General features: G+C 54.9%; 2 protein-coding genes across 5 annotated transcripts; one reads left to right on the forward strand and one right to left on the reverse strand.

The window, feature by feature from the left end:
• The first annotated feature begins 2,252 nt into the window (after positions 1-2,252).
• Positions 2,253-5,786, forward strand: LOC101162421 (ras-related protein Rab-1A). The gene is made up of 6 exons (XM_004085307.5): positions 2,253-2,465; positions 3,391-3,463; positions 3,591-3,686; positions 3,773-3,868; positions 4,188-4,319; positions 4,921-5,786. Exons 1-6 carry the CDS (start codon positions 2,452-2,454, stop codon positions 5,116-5,118), a joined length of 609 nt encoding a protein of 202 aa, XP_004085355.1. The 5' UTR covers positions 2,253-2,451; the 3' UTR covers positions 5,119-5,786.
• Positions 5,787-6,742: 956 nt separating this feature from the next.
• aftpha (aftiphilin a) lies at positions 6,743-12,845 on the reverse strand. 4 transcript variants are annotated; one of them, XM_023953651.2, is made up of 10 exons: positions 12,593-12,845; positions 9,847-11,117; positions 9,374-9,540; positions 9,151-9,274; positions 9,010-9,066; positions 8,801-8,914; positions 8,662-8,722; positions 8,030-8,113; positions 7,521-7,644; positions 6,743-7,449 (listed from the first exon to the last, which is right to left on the reverse strand). In XM_023953651.2, the coding sequence occupies exons 1-10, from the start codon at positions 12,705-12,707 to the stop codon at positions 7,308-7,310; spliced, it is 2,259 nt and encodes a 752-aa protein (XP_023809419.1). In that variant the 5' UTR covers positions 12,708-12,845; the 3' UTR covers positions 6,743-7,307. The 4 variants fall into 4 exon arrangements, with proteins under 4 accessions (XP_023809419.1, XP_023809424.1, XP_023809421.1 ...); XM_023953656.2 differs by lacking the exon at positions 12,593-12,845 and adding an exon at positions 12,245-12,576; XM_023953653.2 differs by lacking the exon at positions 8,030-8,113 and having other exon boundaries at positions 12,593-12,844.
• Positions 12,846-18,443: the final 5,598 nt, after the last annotated feature.

Below are 18,443 nucleotides of genomic sequence, written 5' to 3' on the forward strand. Positions count from 1 at the left end.
AGTGCTATATAAGTATTTACCTGCTGAAATCTGGGAATTGTCTACCTCAGGAAAAGCAAAAGTAAGAACTTGATGATTCAGAGAACCTGCAGACTCAGCACAACCGGTTCCCTTCTGTGTTTCTTTAGAAAAATAAAGAACATTCTGACAGGATGGTCCTCTAGACCAGTGTTTTTCAACCTTTTTTGAGCCACGGCACACTTTAACCTTGCCAAAAATCCCGTGGCACACCAGCATCCAAAGAAAAAAAAAAAGCAGAAATTCATGGTATTTATTGATCGAGGGCCCACCCCCCACCCCCCGCGCCACCCGCAATCTAACGTGCATTTTTGTGATAGTTGTGGTGGAAAAAGCAGGAAGTTGCGGCAGTTTTTTTCTAAGATGAAATAAAAGTTACGTTAGAAAATTTAGAAACTATTTGTTGTGGTTTCAAGACGTTAAACAAGGAGGACTCATTGTGCGTTGAGACACTGTCCCTTTAAGCCAGTGCATCATGGGAGATGTAGTGTGAAAACTACCGAAAGAGGGAAGAAAGACTCGCGTCTCTGAGCTTCATTGTTTTGTTCATTTGGCCCACGGTCTGACACCAGACTCTGTGGAAAGCTACACCGCTAAAGACGAGCTTTAGCTGGTATTTTTGTTAGAACTGAGCGACTTTTTGAGCTAAATTGGAACAAGGAAGTGAAGACTTGAACCACTTCTGATTGGTCAGACTGATGACATGGGATTAAGCCTTAAAGAATGATTGGCGGAGACAGTTAAAGGGGCGGGACTTTTCCGCAAACACTTATAGCTGCAGGTAAATCGCGGTAACGTCATTCTTATCAAAATGTATTTAATAGAATTAAATAAACACAAAGAAAATTTAATTGTATAATCTTTTATATTCCTAACTACTCAGTGTTTTATCAGGACCTATTTGGATGAACAAAGAGCTGATTTCCTGGAGATGGAAAATGTTTTTAGATCAGTTAATGAGGGCAATTTCCCACGGCGCACTGGACCATCTCTCACGGCACACTAGTGTGCCGCGGCCCACTGGTTGAAAAACACTGATCTAGACCACCTTCTTCTTTGTGGATCTGGCGTTTTTGTGTTGGCTTCCTGTGTCAGCTCTTGTAGACTGGGATCAGCTTTACCGTCAAACAAAACAACAAGTTCTTCTTTTAACTGCCAACAAGTGGAAATGCTTCTTTTTTTAAGGAACTCAGACAATAACAGAGCATTGAACCAAACCAGTAATAAAGGTTCTAACATCTTCTACTCTACATGATGAGGCTTTTCCAGGTTTTCTTCCATCCACACACATCTTCCTCCTGTGTCGGGTGGAGGAAGAGTTGAAGTGTGGATGATTAGTTTATGATCATATTTGTCCTTATTTGCAAGAAAGAGTTCAAAGCTACATTTTCAGACGAAGACAAAATAAAAAATGTCTTTAAAATGATGTTACTCATGTTGAAGTAAAATGTATTTAAGCAAGAAAAGAAGTAATTGACGGAAAAATCAACCAAACTCACACTTAAAATATAAAATATGTGACTATCTGTAAACTGGAACAATCAACTGACACAAAAAACTAAGATTTGTCTACTTTTTAAACGTGTTTATCCCTTGTGCTATCTTAGATGACCCCCCCCTTCCATTGAGGTGTTCTCCCTACCATGACAAAGGTGGATAAAGGTGGAAAGATTTCATGTAATCCATGGACACCAGTGAAGATCACAAATCATTGAAGAAAAAAGGTTCAGAGCACTGTCTAGTGGGTCTAGATGACCCAACGGTAAAGTGTCTAGGATAGAACAAGGGTTACAGCTGCTTTTCCTTGACAAAATAAGTATAGGTGACCATCCAGTCTAGAATGTTCTAAGAATGTTCCCTTTGGACTCTTTGGATGTGGAAAAACAACAGTGGTGAACTTTAGGAAACTAACATGTGAATGGATTTGACATTCATTCTAGTTTACTTGTTGGTTTGGACACAGATTTCATTAACTTGATGATCTGGAAGAAATGCAAGAATCTGGAAAACTGTTCAGTAGCAGGAATTTCTGTCTGAGTCTCACTGCTGGAAGTTTGGATCAAGATGATCTGGATGGGTTTTTGGAGAATTGGATCCAATCGGATCGTTCAGAACGAACCAAAAAAATGAATACATTGTTGTTCAAATGAATCCTTACAGCCATAATTCTTTTTGAATCATCACATTCAAACAGGCTTTTGTAGGGGAAAAGGGGGGACCTATTTAACTACAGTACCCATGATGCCACGCGCCTGGTATTTCCGGGTGGGTTTGTAGTCAGCCAGCCATATTTGATTCGATTAGAGTAGCTGCGACGGTTTAGCCGGATCTTCACGCAAAAGCTGCGGTTTTTCGTGCGCGTGAGGCCGCGTTAAGGTTCACCGAACTCCAGCTACAGTTCCCGCGACCGCAGAGTCCAGTCTGCCGCCAGCCATGAACCCGGAATAGTAAGTCCGGGTTTGGGTTCGGGGAGGACGACGGCTCGCAGCTGTCACTTCAGCCGGGAAGCTAGGCTAAGCTAAGGGCAGCTAGCCGGGCGGAAAGGAGCCTTTGGCGGACGGTCCGTCCCCTGACAGCCGCGCGGTTCGGTTCCAGCCCCGCCGTCCACGCGGGCTGATCCAGAACCACGCAGCGTGAAGACGGACGGACCGCGGTTCTGAGACCGGCGGTGTCCGTCTGCGCGGTGAGGCTAACGCGGCTATCCGGGAGGCTAACGCCGCGGTTCTGAAGTTACGCTGACAGCTCACTACCGGAACCCAGGCTCGGTTCTGCTGATTCTCTTTAGGTCTTACTGTGCAAGCGGGCCTCCCCGGGCCGGACCTTTGCGGGCCGGGCCGTGACAAAGGCAAACAGGAAGTACTAGGTTTGGGTAACTGGTTCGTTCACGCGCTCAGGTGTCAGAAATGTTCTTCTCTTCTGGGTCAAGAAGATGATCAGAACCAGGACGAACGTGTCTAAAGAAAAACGGACCGAGCTGGAAAGGTCACGTGACTAATCAAAACGTGTGGAGCGTCCTCCGAGCTCCTGGGTTGGGACCCAGGGTCCGGATTTGAACCTGTGGGGAGAACTTTGCAGCCTGTGGTTTCCATGGTGACCTGCATCCGGTTTTGGCTCCTGAAGCTCGTGGCGGTTGGAAAGGGCTGTTCTGAATCATTGGGGGTCCATCCCTGATGGGCGTTGTCATGGTAACCACGCCTGGGGTTGTGTGTGGAAGTCCGGCTGCAGCTTCTGCAGGTCATGTGGCTCCGCCCACAAAGCTCACCTGAAGCAGACAGAAACGTTCCCGTTGTTCTGGAGCTGAGAGCTTCTGTCGTGAACCCAAAGGTTCTGAGCGGACCTGCAGGTAACGGACCGTCTGCTTCTTCCTCACAGCGACTATTTATTCAAGCTGCTCCTCATCGGGGACTCCGGCGTGGGCAAGTCCTGCCTCCTCCTGCGGTTCGCTGTGAGTGACCCCGACGGCTGAATGCCGTTTTTCTGAGCAACGGTGAGAGAGTCGGCGTTTCACCCAGCTGCGTGCGTGTGTGTGTGTGTGTGTGTGTGTGTGTGCGTGTGTGCGTGCGTCTGCACAGGATGACACGTACACAGAGAGCTACATCAGCACCATCGGCGTTGACTTCAAGATCCGGACCATAGAGCTGGATGGGAAGACCATCAAGCTGCAGATCGTGAGTCTCTGTCCTTTTGTGTGGGGGTAGGGGGCTGTGTGTGGCGGGGGGGGTCATGCTGCTCACAGGTTTTGCTCTCCTTCCAGTGGGACACAGCCGGTCAGGAGAGGTTTCGAACCATCACATCCAGCTACTACAGAGGAGCACACGGGATCATCGTGGTGTACGACGTCACGGACCAGGTGATGCCCCAGAATCATCTGTAGCTGAGCGATGGCGTTTCCGTCATGTGACTTGTTGCTTCCGTGTCTGTGGTTGTTGGGTTCTCAGACAGACACGCTTCTTAGACGTTGGAGGAATCCTTCATAGAAATGACGCGTATGTTTAGTGCAGTTGTCATGGAAACGGAGATTGGAACCAGCAGTAAATGTGCTGTTTACCTTCAAAGTGATAAGAACCGATCAGAACCTTCGTTTTTTCACGTTAGAGAATTTGAGAATGAATCTAAAAAGTGGGACTGAACTTGTGTGGATCTGTTAAACGTCTCCCTCCGTCTGTCAGGAGTCCTTCAACAACGTCAAGCAGTGGCTGCAGGAGATCGACCGCTACGCCAGCGAGAACGTCAACAAGCTGCTGGTGGGAAACAAGTGTGACCTGACGACCAGGAAGGTGGTGGACTACACCACGGCCAAGGTACCAGAACGCCGCCCACCCCTCTCCACTGTGGAACAGAGCTAACAGGAAGTTGGGATGAAGCAGAGTCAGGGGTTTGGGGGAGGGGCCTCCACAGCGACGGTACGATTCCCCGTCTGACTGTCAGGACAGCAGCCGTGATGTCAGACGCCGTTCACCCGGATGACATCATCCACGCTGTGCAGGACGGCGCTGCACTTCTTCTTCTGTGTTTCTACAGCTAAAACACAGGAACCAGGCTCCAAGTGTCAAAATAAACTTTCAAAATAAAGGTTTTGTCTAAATATGACGGTGACGTAAACGTCACACGGAGGCCTTCAGTGAACGCGGCCCCATAGCTTTACCGCCATGAGAACCATGGCAGAGGAGCAAAAGACCCTCAGGGGGGCTGGTCCACCCGCAGCTCTGACGCCGGCGGTGTGGATGAAGCCCCGCCCACCACTGTTTTTCTGTAACTGGGGTTCATTGTATCCCAGCAGCCTCCATGTTTCAGAGAGGTGGTGACCTCCGAGCTAAACATCTGCTGCTGTTGGACAGGAAGTGCAGATGTGAGGACACGCCCCCTCTGCCGGCCCCCCTTCATCCTTTTCTTCACCCGCAGGAGTTCGCCGACAACCTGGGCATTCCCTTCCTGGAGACGAGCGCCAAGAGCGCCACCAACGTGGAGCAGGCCTTCATGACCATGGCGGCGGAAATCAAGAAGAGGATGGGCCCCGGGGCCACAGCCGGCGCCGCCGAGAAGTCCAACGTGAAGATTCAGAGCAAGCCGGTCAACCCGTCGCCGGGGGGCTGCTGCTGAGAGCTGAGGCGCCGCCACCAGAGCCAGCCCCCAAACCCACGAGCAGCCTCAATGTTACCATGGTTACAGGGAGAGAAAGGCAGGCAGGCAGGCAGGCTCTGTAACTGTGCAGATTCCCACCCTTTATCAGTGACAGGACGACGGTAAGCCCCGCCTCCACAGAAAACGCCGGCCCTTCTATTCACTCAAACTGGAAACACGTCAAACATTTACCCGCCCACTTGTGCTGCTCTACACCGCACGTGCAGAGCAGCACAACACGAGCACGCCGCGCCACACGGAGCTCATGCTTCAGCCAGCACCGTGCACGCCCACTTGGCTCCGCCCCCACAGTCCATGTGCCTTGATAGCCGGAGGTTCCTGGTCCACGCCTTCATCCGTCTGCTCTGCAGCAGCCCACATTCCTGTGCACGCAGGGCGTCGTGAGCACGCCGTGAGCACGCTCTGAGCGCGCTCACGGCGCCCCCCGCTGGAAGCATGCGCTCCCTGGGGGGCGCTGGCCCCACCAGCACTGGAGTACAGGCTCCGCCCCAGCCGGGTTCCTGTAAAGTGTAGATATTTATACATAAATGTACGAGAGCAGGTGGAGGAGTTGGGAAGGTTTGTGGCTGCGGACGCGACTTTTGTGGCACAATGTTCATTAAAAGAATGAAGGAGATCTTTGATAAGTTCTGGTCCGGCTCTTCTTTGAACTCTGACCCCACTGGGAGGAGCTTCCTCCCTCCTGCCAGTGGAAGGACAGGGACCCCCCCCCCCCCAGGTAAAGACAGCCTCTTCTTATGTGCTTAAAACGTCCTAACAGTTGATGGTCCTTAAGGTAAGGGGGAGGAGCCAGAATCTTTAAAAATAAAAGCATCTTTCCTTCAATCTAGTTTTAACCGTCACCGTTTGACAGCAGAAATCTGTCGAAAATAGAAATGGAGTCCACTGGGGTGTAGTGGCTCACACCAGGGTTCGAATCCCAGCTGAATTTGGCTTGTTCTCCTGGTTCTTGTGCGGGTTCCCCAGCCCCAGAACATCACAGGTTCATTGGTGGTTCTAGGTTGGAGCTGTGGATGTTCCACCTGTCCAGGTGAACCCCGCCCAGCAGTAGCTGGGATAGGCTCCGGCAACCACAAGATCCTGAAGGACATCCTGCGGGTTTAGGAAGAGGCCAGAACCCAACAGCTTCTCCCAGAACCACAGCTGGGTTCTTCAGCGTTACTCCAAACTTTGGAGTTCTGTCACGTTCTTCCTGAACGCTCCTTCAGCACTTTCTCCTCATTACTTTTTTACTCGAGTATTTCCTCCCAGGGGATTCTGTTGCAGCCGTCAGACAGTCGTGATAGATGGACTCAATGGCGCCACCCGCTGTCTGGGTTTGAGTCCAACAGGAAGTGGTGGTTTCTGATGGGGAGGGGGGCGGCATGAGGAGCACCTCGTGATGAATTCAAACCTTCAGTCTGAAACTTTAGAACACGTGTGACGGTCGTTGACGTGTTCTGTTGGCGAGATCTTTAGGTCCAGATGTTCTGACTACACGTCTGGTTAACGTGTCGTTTATTCTGGTTTCCTGACCCGGACGACTGTTCCGTTAATCGTTGTGAAAGGGTCCGTTGCAGGACCAGAACCAGAACCTCACACGTTCTCTTAAATTATTTTAATTTCTTGTGTACATTAAAATTCAAATTTACACGCTTACAGTCTGGAAAGAACCGGAACATGCGCGCCCACCCAGAGGGAGGGGGCTCTTCAGTGACGCTGCCGTTTCCATAGGAACTTTCCCAACAGTAACCCCCCCCCCCCCCATTCATCTTTACAATGTGCAAACCCCCCCTCCCCCGGGGGCCGTTGAGCAGATCAGAACCGAACACACAAATTGGTCCCTTCATTCCCGTCAGTAGTTTGAACACAGGTCGTCCCACAAAAACCAAACAAACAAACAGGGGGGGGTGGGGGGGAGAGGGCGGAGCCTACATGAAGATGGCATCTGTAAGTCCAGGAAAAACGCCCCAACATCTCCTGTCCCAGAGTAAGAGCTTTATGTTCCTTCAAAATAAAATCACGGAGTTAAACCAACATCCTGTTCCTGATTATGAGGACCCCCCCCCCCCTCCAATCACAAAGAAAACAGAAGATTAGGCTAAGAAAGAATAGGAAAAATAAAAAGCTGGAGAAGGGGAAAAAAAAGATCTGGACTGGGCGGGGCATCAGTCGGGCGTGGCCTGCGAGCAGGGCGGCATCAGGGTGGCGGGGAACATCAGCACCTTGGCGTGCATGAAGGACAGGTCGGGCAGGGCGGCGATCACTTTGGCCGCCTCCTCGCTCAGGTTCTCATCCTTCCTGGGTTTTCTGTGGAACAGGAGACGGACATGACCACGGCGTTCAAACACAACAGGCCCCGCCCCCCACCCCCTCAGCACCTGGTGGAGGTGCTGGTCTTCTCCACGGTGGACATCAGGCGGGCGAAGGCATCTGCCACCCGGCCGCTGGTGCCGCCCGAGTCCAGTTTAGAGGTGGTGAGCTGGAACAGCTCCGGGTCCACGCCTGAAACCGGAAACCTTCGTTAGATCCCGGAGGTCCCCTGGAGAACTGGACCTTCATCATCCTCAGTGATGACCGGAGAGGATGAAGGCTCTCATGGGGGACCTCATCCAGAAAACCACCATCTTTGCTCTGATTGGTTGAATTCAGTAATGTTGGCGTCTTCATCGTTGAAGAACGGCGGACCTGAAGGTCGGGACCTGGCCAGAATTGTGGTACTGAGCAAAAAAAGATCTGCTTGGACCAGGAGGCTAACATGAGCAGAACCACAGACCCGTTACTTTGGGTTCTGTTGGACTCCTGATGTCTGACAGCACAGCTGAGAGAGCGTCTCATGGCTGCAGCTGAGGGGCGGGGCCTAACAGATAGACAGGGGGGATCAGCTGACCTGGGATAGAGGCAGAGCTGGTGGAGCCCGAGTCCTCCACGGGACCAAAGAAGTCCAGGTTTAAGAGGGCGGAGCCTCCACTGGCTTAGAGCCGGGCGGCCGAGGTTAACACACACAGAGAGAGAGAGAGAGAGAGAGAGGAGCAGCGTGAGCTTCACATCAAACTGAGCATGTGCAGCGATGAAGCTGGCTCCTCCCCCCGTCCTCCTGACCAAACACAAAGGCGACGAGGAGTCAGAGTGTCGACCAAACTGCCCCTCCCCATAATGCTGCCCCCACGTGTGTGGGGGGAGGGGTAATCAAACAACAATGCAAAAATAAGTAAGGACAAGAGGCGGACCCCCACTGACTGATTCCCATGATGCCCCGCCCTTAAACGAGGAGAACCTTTGGCCTCAGCACGTTTGACACCACGACCAGTAACACCCCCCTCCCCCCACCCCCCAAGGAAAATGCAAGAGCCCTGGAGCTCAGTGCTTCCTCCCCAGGACCACCCTCCCCCGGGGACAACCCTCTATGGTGCTAGTGCCCCCCTGGACTACCCTCCCTCCCTCCCTCCCTCCCGCGTCTGACCCTTTTCCTGTTAGCATCTATACTAAGGCAGAGGGTGTGAGTGTGGGGGGGTCACCTACCATCTAGCGGGTTGGTAAGGCCACTACTGCTCCAGTCGAACTGGATGGGGGGGAGCCCCTCCTGCCGGAAAGGTAAAGAGGGGAGTCAAACATCCGTCATCACCCCCCCTTGCTGTCTGGAGAAGTGTCTGAACCCCACCTGCACAGAGGAGGGCGAGCACGCGGCGTCCTCTACAGGCACCTGACCGATGGCGGTGATCATCTCTGCTGCAGAGATGGGCTTCACGGGCTCTTTGGTCGGTTCCAGCATCCCCTGGAGAGAGCGCCATGGTCACTGACCCCCCCTCACTGTTCTACACCCCCAAACCAAAGGCGCTGTGCTGAAGAGGCTTTTATTGTGAAACTCACCAGGCCGGCAGCGTACATGGGGACGATGACGGGCTGCTTCTTCTGTCCTGTGAAGAGCTGGGAGGGGCAAACGCAGGGTCACACAAGCCACGCCCACACACAGCCACACCCACACACCAACTGCTTTTAGCCTCAACTCACGATGTTCCGGGTGTCGATGCCCAAACAGCCCAGCAGGGCTTTGTTGCAGTGGGAGCCCCCCCACTGGTATTTGAGGCCCAGCGCCTCGTGCACGTCCTGGAGCCGCGCCCACACCCCGCCACACCTGCAGGAATCACAGCCAGGGGGAGGAGCTAGTAGTTCCAGCCGTGACAGGATCGTGAAGGTGTGAAGCAGCTGGGGGGGGTTGTGGTGTTGCTCTCACCTTCTGCAGCCGGCCCCCTCCTCCTGCATGTGGGGTCCAGGTTCTGGGCTGGGGTCCGCCCCGTCCAGCAGGACTTTCAGAACCGCCACCTGCTCGTCCAGCAGCGGCACGGCTGCAGCCGGGAAGCAGCTTTGAAACAGAGTCTCCACCCGGCTGGAGGGGGGCGCCTGCACACACATATGGGGTGGGGGGTCTGAAGTTTACCACCCACTCCAGCCGTGCACGCTCCGACACGTGCACGCCTGTGAACAGCAGAGTGTGTAGCCCCAGAGGAGGGGCCGTCTGCTGACTCACCACCTGCATCTGCTCATGTGTGCATGTGAGCGTGCACGTGTTTATTTTCCAGTAAACGGGGGGAAAGGAAACAACTTGAACTGTGGTTCCGGTTCAAAACGCCACACCTGATGTTGTCACAGCCAAGCTTGGACCCCACCCCATCAGGTAGTAGAACCTGTCAGACCGGCTGTTCTTACCGTCTGCATTCCAGCTTCCCCCGTCTCCGCGCTGAACTCCGCCCACGTGTCCCCGTCCACCTGCTGCGGCTCCTCAAAGGCGCTCCACCCGGCGCTGCCCTCCGCCGAGCTGAAGTTCCCAAAGCTGTCGCTGACAGGCAGGCTGGAGCCCCCCCCTGTGCTGGCGTCCTCGGGGCCCCGACACTTGGGGGAGTTGAAGTCGCCGAAGTCGTCGGCGTCCTGCTCTGCGTCCTGCTCGGCGTCCGGCGGCCCAACCTCTGCAAAGCCCTGAGCGCAGAAGGAGGCGGGCTCGCCAAAGTCCCCGAAGTCCTCGTCGCCCTCCCCAAGCGGGCTGCTGTCGGTGGGGGTGCCGCTCTGGATGGGCGGGGAGGGGGCCGAGCAGGTGGGGCTCATGTCGCCGTACTCCTCCAGGTCGTTTGTGGACAGCTGCCGGCCCAAGGACGTCTCCGTCTCATCCGGGGACACCCGGGCCTCCGGTTGATCCTGCCCCCCTTCAGCCCCGTCCAGCCCATTCACAGCTGGCGGGGCCTCGGCCTCCCTGGAGAGGGGGACCTCCTGAGAGGGCGAGGGAGGGGCCTCAGCAGGACAGCTTTGCTCCAGTTCTGCCTCTGATCCGGTCCCGTTCGTGTCCCTGATTGTGTCCCCTGGTGCCCCCCCCAGATCATTTTGACAGTTCCGACAGGCTGCCCCCGCCTGCAGATGCCCCCCAACAGGGCTGTCCTCTGTCTGGATTGGGAGCCCTTCAGAAAACGCCGCAAAATCTGCAAAGTCGTTTTCAGGACTACTGGCGGGGGGGCTCCCCGTGTCGTCCAGGGGCAGGCCCCCCCCAGAAGAAGGGACAGCATTTCTGGAGGGAGGGGATCCCTGAACGCTGAGGCTCTCAAACCCATTGGTCATCGCCCCCGAGTCCCTGCCGTTGCAGTCGGTCTTCACGGAGCAGTCCAGTGAGCAAATCACCTTCGTCACCTCCGCCCTATTGGCGGGCTCGCCCCCCAGAACCACACCATTCACCCTGGACAGCTCGGGGCCCAGCCCCCTGCTGGCCAGGAGCTCCGGGGGTGAGGTAGCGGTCAGGGCCTGGGTCTGGTTGAAGGTCGTGGGGGTGTCGAGCTCAGAGAAGCTGATGCTGCCGGGGACCCCAGAAAAGGTCCCGAAGTCTCCGAACTCGTCCTCGTCCTCCTCTGCACCGTCCTCCATCGGGGGAGGGGACGACGAGTACATGCGGATCACATCTGGCTCCATGACGCCGCGGGACGTCCTCCTGGCTACACCTGAAACAGAGGGCGGGGCATGAGCACCAGCGCCTGGTTATGTGAGCCAATCACAGAAGCTGTGCTGTGATTGGTCAGGCCAGGCCATGACCAGACCAAGACCAGGACCAGGACCAGACTAGAACCAGACCAGGACCAGACTAGAACCAGACCAAGACCAGGACCAGACTAGATGAAGTGCGGTGTGCAGGCGTATTTAATAATTCATTAAATTGGGTTTGGGCCGAGTAAACCAGAACCACCTGGACTGTAATCCTCCGATGGTCTGATTGATTTTGTTTGTCCTTCATGACACCAGGTTGGGTTCTGCTAGAACCAAACTAACCGGTTAGGGCACACCCCCATCCTACCTAAGAGAGGAAACTAGTCTGTGTGCAGTGGGAGGAGCCAGCGCTCCAGCCTGAACACCTGTCAGCTCAAACCAGGTTGGACTTCTTATGAACCGTCTGGGGAAAACCACATGGGGGGGGGGGGGGGGGGGGGTAGTTTGTGGGTTTACGGAAATACTTTATGTCACATAAATGTAAATGTTCTCCATGGTGGGAGAAAAGCACAACCTCACCAGAACCTGCTCAACCAGAACTCTGCAGAACCTCTTCAGCTTCCTGGTCTGATTTGACACCAGATAATCAGAAAAATCAACTTTAGATCCGGATCCTGTCTATTATTTAAATATCTACAAAATAAGACATGCAGCAGCTGATGGAAACGACTTCCTGTTTGTTTACTTGCTCATTTCCGGTTTTACTTTTCGTTTAAAGTGACTCGCTGAAGATTTATTTGGGCTGTTAGTCTGTCAGGACGGTACTGAGCAGGAAGCTCACCTGAGAACATCACACCTGTCGGTCTGAGACCAGCTAACCTATCGCGAGACTTGCAGAGCTAGCACAACAGCAGCTGTTTCGCTTTATTTGTAAACACTTTTATTAGCTTTAAACTGTGCTTTTCCCGCCCACTAACAGCTGCTTGAAGCACGAGCTCACCTTCAGATCGCATCTGACGCGTCTTCTCACCTGTTGACGTCAGTGGCTAACAAACGCTGCTAGGTCTAAGGTTACCGAGCTGCCGACCGTCCAGCAGACACCACACACGTCACCAAAAATACACGGACACAGGTGTGCTGTTACCTGACGCGCCTCTCCACGCAGATCATCGGCACCGACAGAAGGACGGGTTCGGGTTCAAGGTTCGAGCCAGTCCTCTGCGCTCCGACACACAGCAGCTAGCTTAGCTTAGCCACATTAGCATGTGTAGTCAGAGTTTAACCTGTGGAACTGGGGGGACACATCCGGGTAGATCCCCGCGTGAAGGAGAAACGCATCGATCCGGTAACGTCCAGAAGGAAAACGACGCAGGTTGACGCAGTTTGCTCCGTTACCGGAGACCGCTGCGCAGCGCGCGGCTTCCTCCTGCTAGCCGTAGCCCGCTCGTGCATGGCAGGCACCCGGATGACGTAGAGCGCGCGCGGCACTCACCGTGACACGCTGGCCGGTCAGCTTCATGACTCCTCCGGGTCCGTCCTCGGGGTCGAGCCCGCTGGAGGTTCACTTCAGTCCGCCGCTGCTGCCCTGATTCCGTGTCTCCCAGCATGCACCGCGCCGGCGCAATCTACGTGCTCATACTGACCAGGTGAAACAGGTGACTTTCAGTGGCGGAGCGCAACCTGGCTTAGTTAGAGAAAGTTTCCGGGTTCCCGGGGTTCTCCCAGTGGTTCCGTGGACCCTTCACAGGGGCGGTCCTTCATTAAGCTGCGGCCGCGGGTCAGACAACCCTGAGGTCAGCGAGCACGAGCGCCCTGCATACACACACGTCTGTGGTCAGACCCGCCCAGGTCAGGTCCATGAAAACCCGCAAAGCGGTGGTTGATGGGATTTGGAGGAAGAGCAGAGCTTTATGAAGATGAACTTCATCTGAACTTCAGACTCGACTTTTAACCACAGACACTAAAACTCATCACTAATCCACTCACAATAACCCCTTAGGCCTGAGCGCGTCCTGACACAATAACCCCTTAGGCCTGAGCGCGTCCACTCACAATAACCCCTTAGTCCTGAGCGCGTCCACTCACAATAACCCCTTAGGCCTGAGCGCGTCCACTCACAATAACCCCTTAGGCCTGAGGGCGTCCGCACACAATAACCCCTTAGCCCTGAGCGCTTCCACTCACAATAACCCCTAAGGCCTGAGGGCGTCCACACACAATAACCCCTTAGGCCTGAGCGCGTCCACTCACAATAACCCCTTAGGCCTGAGGGCGTCCACTCACAATAACCCCTTAGGCCTGAGCGCGTCCACTCACAATAAACCCTTAGTCCTGAGGGCGTCCACTCACAATAACCCCTTAGGCCTGAGCGCGTCCACACACAATAACCCCTTAGGCCTGAGCGCGTCCACTCACAATAACCCCTTAGGCCTGAGGGCGTCCACTCACAATAACCCCTTAGGCCTGAGCGCGTCCACTCACAATAACCCCTTAGGCCTGAGCGCGTCCACTCACAATAACCACTTAGGCCTGAGGGCGTCCACTCACAATAACCCCTTAGGCCTGAGCGCGTCCTGACACAATAACCCCTTAGGCCTGAGCGCGTCCACTCACAATAACCCCTTAGGCCTGAGCGCATCCTGACACAATAACCCCTTAGTCCTGAGCGCGTCCACTCACAATAACCCCTTCGGCCTGAGCGCGTCCACTCACAATAACCCCTTAGGCCTAAGGGCGTCCTGACACAATAACCCCTTAGGCCTGAGCGCGTCCTGACACAATAACCCCTTAGGCCTGAGCGCGTCCACTCACAATAACCCCTTAGGCCTGAGCGCGTCCTGACACAATAACCCCTTAGGCCTGAGCGCGTCCACTCACAATAACCCCTTAGGCCTGAGCGCGTCCACTCACAATAACCCCTTAGGCCTGAGGGCGTCCACTCACAATAACCCCTTAGGCCTGAGGGCGTCCACTCATAATAACCCCTTAGGCCTGAGCGCGTCCACACACAATAACCCCTTAGTCCTGAGCGCATCCACTCACAATAACCCTTTAGGCCTGTGCGCGTCCACTCACAATAACCCCTTAGGCCTGAGGGCGTCCACACACAATAACCCCTTAGTCCTGAGCGCGTCCACTCACAATAACCCCTTAGTCCTGAGCGCGTCCACTCACAATAACCCCTTAGTCCTGAGCGCGTCCACTCACAATAACCCCTTAGGCCTGAGGGCGTCCACTCACAATAACCCCTTAGTCCTGAGCGCGTCCACTCACAATAACCCCTTAGTCCTGTGCGCGTCCACTCACAATAACCCCTTAGGCCTGTGCGCGTCCACTCACAATAACCCCTTAGGCCTGTGCGCGTCCACTCACAATAACCCCTTAGGCCTGTGCGCGTCCACTCACAATAACCCCTTAGGCCTGAGCGCGTCCACTCACAATAACCCCTTAGGCCTGAGGGCGTCCACTCACAATAACCCCTTAGGCCTGAGGGCGTCCACTCATAATAACCCCTTAGGCCTGAGCGCGTCCACACACAATAACCCCTTAGTCCTGAGCGCATCCACTCACAATAACCCTTTAGGCCTGTGCGCGTCCACTCACAATAACCCCTTAGGCCTGAGGGCGTCCACACACAATAACCCCTTAGTCCTGAGCGCGTCCACTCACAATAACCCCTTAGTCCTGAGCGCGTCCACTCACAAAAACCCCTTAGTCCTGAGCGCGTCCACTCACAATAACCCCTTAGGCCTGAGGGCGTCCACTCACAATAACCCCTTAGTCCTGAGCGCGTCCACTCACAATAACCCCTTAGTCCTGTGCGCGTCCACTCACAATAACCCCTTAGGCCTGTGCGCGTCCACTCACAATAACCCCTTAGGCCTGTGCGCGTCCACTCACAATAACCCCTTAGGCCTGAGCGCGTCCACTCACAATAACCCCTTAGGCCTGATGGTGTCCACGCACAATAACCCCTTAGCCCTGAGGGCGTCCACGCACAATAACCCCTTAGTCCTGAGCGCGTCCACTCACAATAACCCCTTAGGCCTGAGGGCGTCCACTCACAATAACCCCTTAGGCCTGAGGGCGTCCACTCACAATAACCCCTTAGTCCTGAGCGCGTCCACTCACAATAACCCCTTAGGCCTGAGGGCGTCCACTCACAATAACCCCTTAGGCCTGAGCGCGTCCACTCACAATAACCCCTTAGGCCTGAGCGCGTCCACTCACAATAACCCCTTAGGCCTGAGGGCGTCCACTCACAATAACCCCTTAGTCCTGAGCGCGTCCACTCACAATAACCCCTTAGGCCTGAGCGCGTCCACTCACAATAACCCCTTAGGCCTGAGGGCGTCCACTCACAATAACCCCTTAGGCCTGAGCGCGTCCACGCACAATAACCCCTTAGGCCTGAGCGCGTCCACTCACAATAACCCCTTAGGCCTGAGCGTGTCCACTCACAATAACCCCTTAGGCCTGAGCGCGTCCACTCACAATAACCCCTTAGGCCTGAGCGCGTCCACTCACAATAACCCCTTAGTCCTGTGCGCGTCCACTCACAATAACCCCTTAGGCCTGTGCGCGTCCACTCACAATAACCCCTTAGGCCTGTGCGCGTCCACTCACAATAACCCCTTAGGCCTGTGCGCGTCCACTCACAATAACCCCTTAGGCCTGAGCGCGTCCACTCACAATAACCCCTTAGGCCTGAGGGCGTCCACTCACAATAACCCCTTAGGCCTGAGGGCGTCCACTCATAATAACCCCTTAGGCCTGAGCGCGTCCACACACAATAACCCCTTAGTCCTGAGCGCATCCACTCACAATAACCCTTTAGGCCTGTGCGCGTCCACTCACAATAACCCCTTAGGCCTGAGGGCGTCCACACACAATAACCCCTTAGTCCTGAGCGCGTCCACTCACAATAACCCCTTAGTCCTGAGCGCGTCCACTCACAAAAACCCCTTAGTCCTGAGCGCGTCCACTCACAATAACCCCTTAGGCCTGAGGGCGTCCACTCACAATAACCCCTTAGTCCTGAGCGCGTCCACTCACAATAACCCCTTAGTCCTGTGCGCGTCCACTCACAATAACCCCTTAGGCCTGTGCGCGTCCACTCACAATAACCCCTTAGGCCTGTGCGCGTCCACTCACAATAACCCCTTAGGCCTGAGCGCGTCCACTCACAATAACCCCTTAGGCCTGATGGTGTCCACGCACAATAACCCCTTAGCCCTGAGGGCGTCCACGCACAATAACCCCTTAGTCCTGAGCGCGTCCACTCACAATAACCCCTTAGGCCTGAGGGCGTCCACTCACAATAACCCCTTAGGCCTGAGGGCGTCCACTCACAATAACCCCTTAGTCCTGAGCGCGTCCACTCACAATAACCCCTTAGGCCTGAGGGCGTCCACTCACAATAACCCCTTAGGCCTGAGCGCGTCCACTCACAATAACCCCTTAGGCCTGAGCGCGTCCACTCACAATAACCCCTTAGGCCTGAGGGCGTCCACTCACAATAACCCCTTAGTCCTGAGCGCGTCCACTCACAATAACCCCTTAGGCCTGAGCGCGTCCACTCACAATAACCCCTTAGGCCTGAGGGCGTCCACTCACAATAACCCCTTAGGCCTGAGCGCGTCCACGCACAATAACCCCTTAGGCCTGAGCGCGTCCACTCACAATAACCCCTTAGGCCTGAGCGTGTCCACTCACAATAACCCCTTAGGCCTGAGCGCGTCCACTCACAATAACCCCTTAGGCCTGAGCGCGTCCACTCACAATAACCCCTTAGGCCTGAGCGCGTCCACTCACAATAACCCCTTAGGCCTGAGGGCGTCCACTCACAATAACCCCTTAGGCCTGTACGCGTCCACTCACAATAACTCCTTAGGCCTGTGCGCGTCCACTCACAATAACACCTTAGGCCTGTGCGCGTCCACTCACAATAACCCCTTAGGCCTGAGGGCGTCCACACACAATAACCCCTTAGGCCTGAGCGCGTCCACTCACAATAAACCCTTAGGCCTGAGGGCGTCCACGCACAATAACCCCTTAGTCCTGAGCGCGTCCACTCACAATAACCCCTTAGGCCTGAGGGCGTCCACGCACAATAACCCCTTAGTCCTGAGCGCGTCCACTCACAATAACCCCTTAGGCCTGAGGGCGTCCACTCACAATAACCCCTTAGGCCTGAGCGCGTCCACTCACAATAACCCGTTAGGCCTGAGGGCGTCCACTCACAATAACCCCTTAGGCCTGAGCACGTCCACGCACAATAACCCCTTAGGCCTGAGCGCGTCCACTCACAATAACCCCTTAGACCTGAGCGCGTCCACTCACAATAACCCCTTAGACCTGAGCGCGTCCACTCACAATAACCCCTTAGGCCTGAGCGCGTCCACTCACAATAACCCCTTAGGCCTGAGCGCGTCCACTCACAATAACCCCTTAGGCCTGAGCGCGTCCACTCACTATAACCCCTTAGGCCTGAGGGCGTCCACACACAATAACCCCTTAGTCCTGAGCGCGTCCACTCACAATAACCCCTTAGGCCTGTGCGCGTCCACTCACAATAACCCCTTAGGCCTGAGGGCGTCCACACACAATAACCCCTTAGTCCTGAGCGCGTCCACTCACAATAACCCCTTAGTCCCGAGCGCGTCCACTCACAATAACCCCTTAGTCCTGAGCGCGTCCACTCACAATAACCCCTTAGGCCTGAGGGCGTCCACTCACAATAACCCCTTAGTCCTGAGCGCGTCCACTCACAATAACCCCTTAGGTCTGTGCGCGTCCACTCACAATAACCCCTTAGGCCTGTGCGCGTCCACTCACAATAACCCCTTAGGCCTGTGCGCGTCCACTCACAATAACCCCTTAGGCCTGAGCGCGTCCACTCACAATAACCCCTTAGGCCTGATGGTGTCCACACACAATAACCCCTTAGGCCTGAGGGTGTCCACTCACAATAACCCCTTAGGCCTGAGGGCGTCCACTCACAATAACCCCTTAGGCCTGAGGGCGTCCACTCACAATAACCCCTTAGGCCTGAGCGCGTCCACTCACAATAACCCCTTAGTCCTGAGCGCGTCCACTCACAATAACCCCTTAGGCCTGAGGGCGTCCACTCACAATAACCCCTTAGGCCTGAGGGCGTCCACTCACAATAACCCCTTAGGCCTGAGCGCGTCCACTCACAATAACCCCTTAGGCCTGAGGGCGTCCACGCACAATAACCCCTTAGTCCTGAGCGCGTCCACTCACAATAACCCCTTAGTCCTGAGCGCGTCCACTCACAATAACCCCTTAGGCCTGAGGGCGTCCACTCACAATAACCCCTT

This window comes from Oryzias latipes, chromosome 1 (genome assembly GCF_053564925.1).
Source record: "Oryzias latipes strain Hd-rR chromosome 1, Olatipes_Hd-rR_3.1".
Lineage (NCBI taxonomy): Eukaryota > Metazoa > Chordata > Actinopteri > Beloniformes > Adrianichthyidae > Oryzias > Oryzias latipes.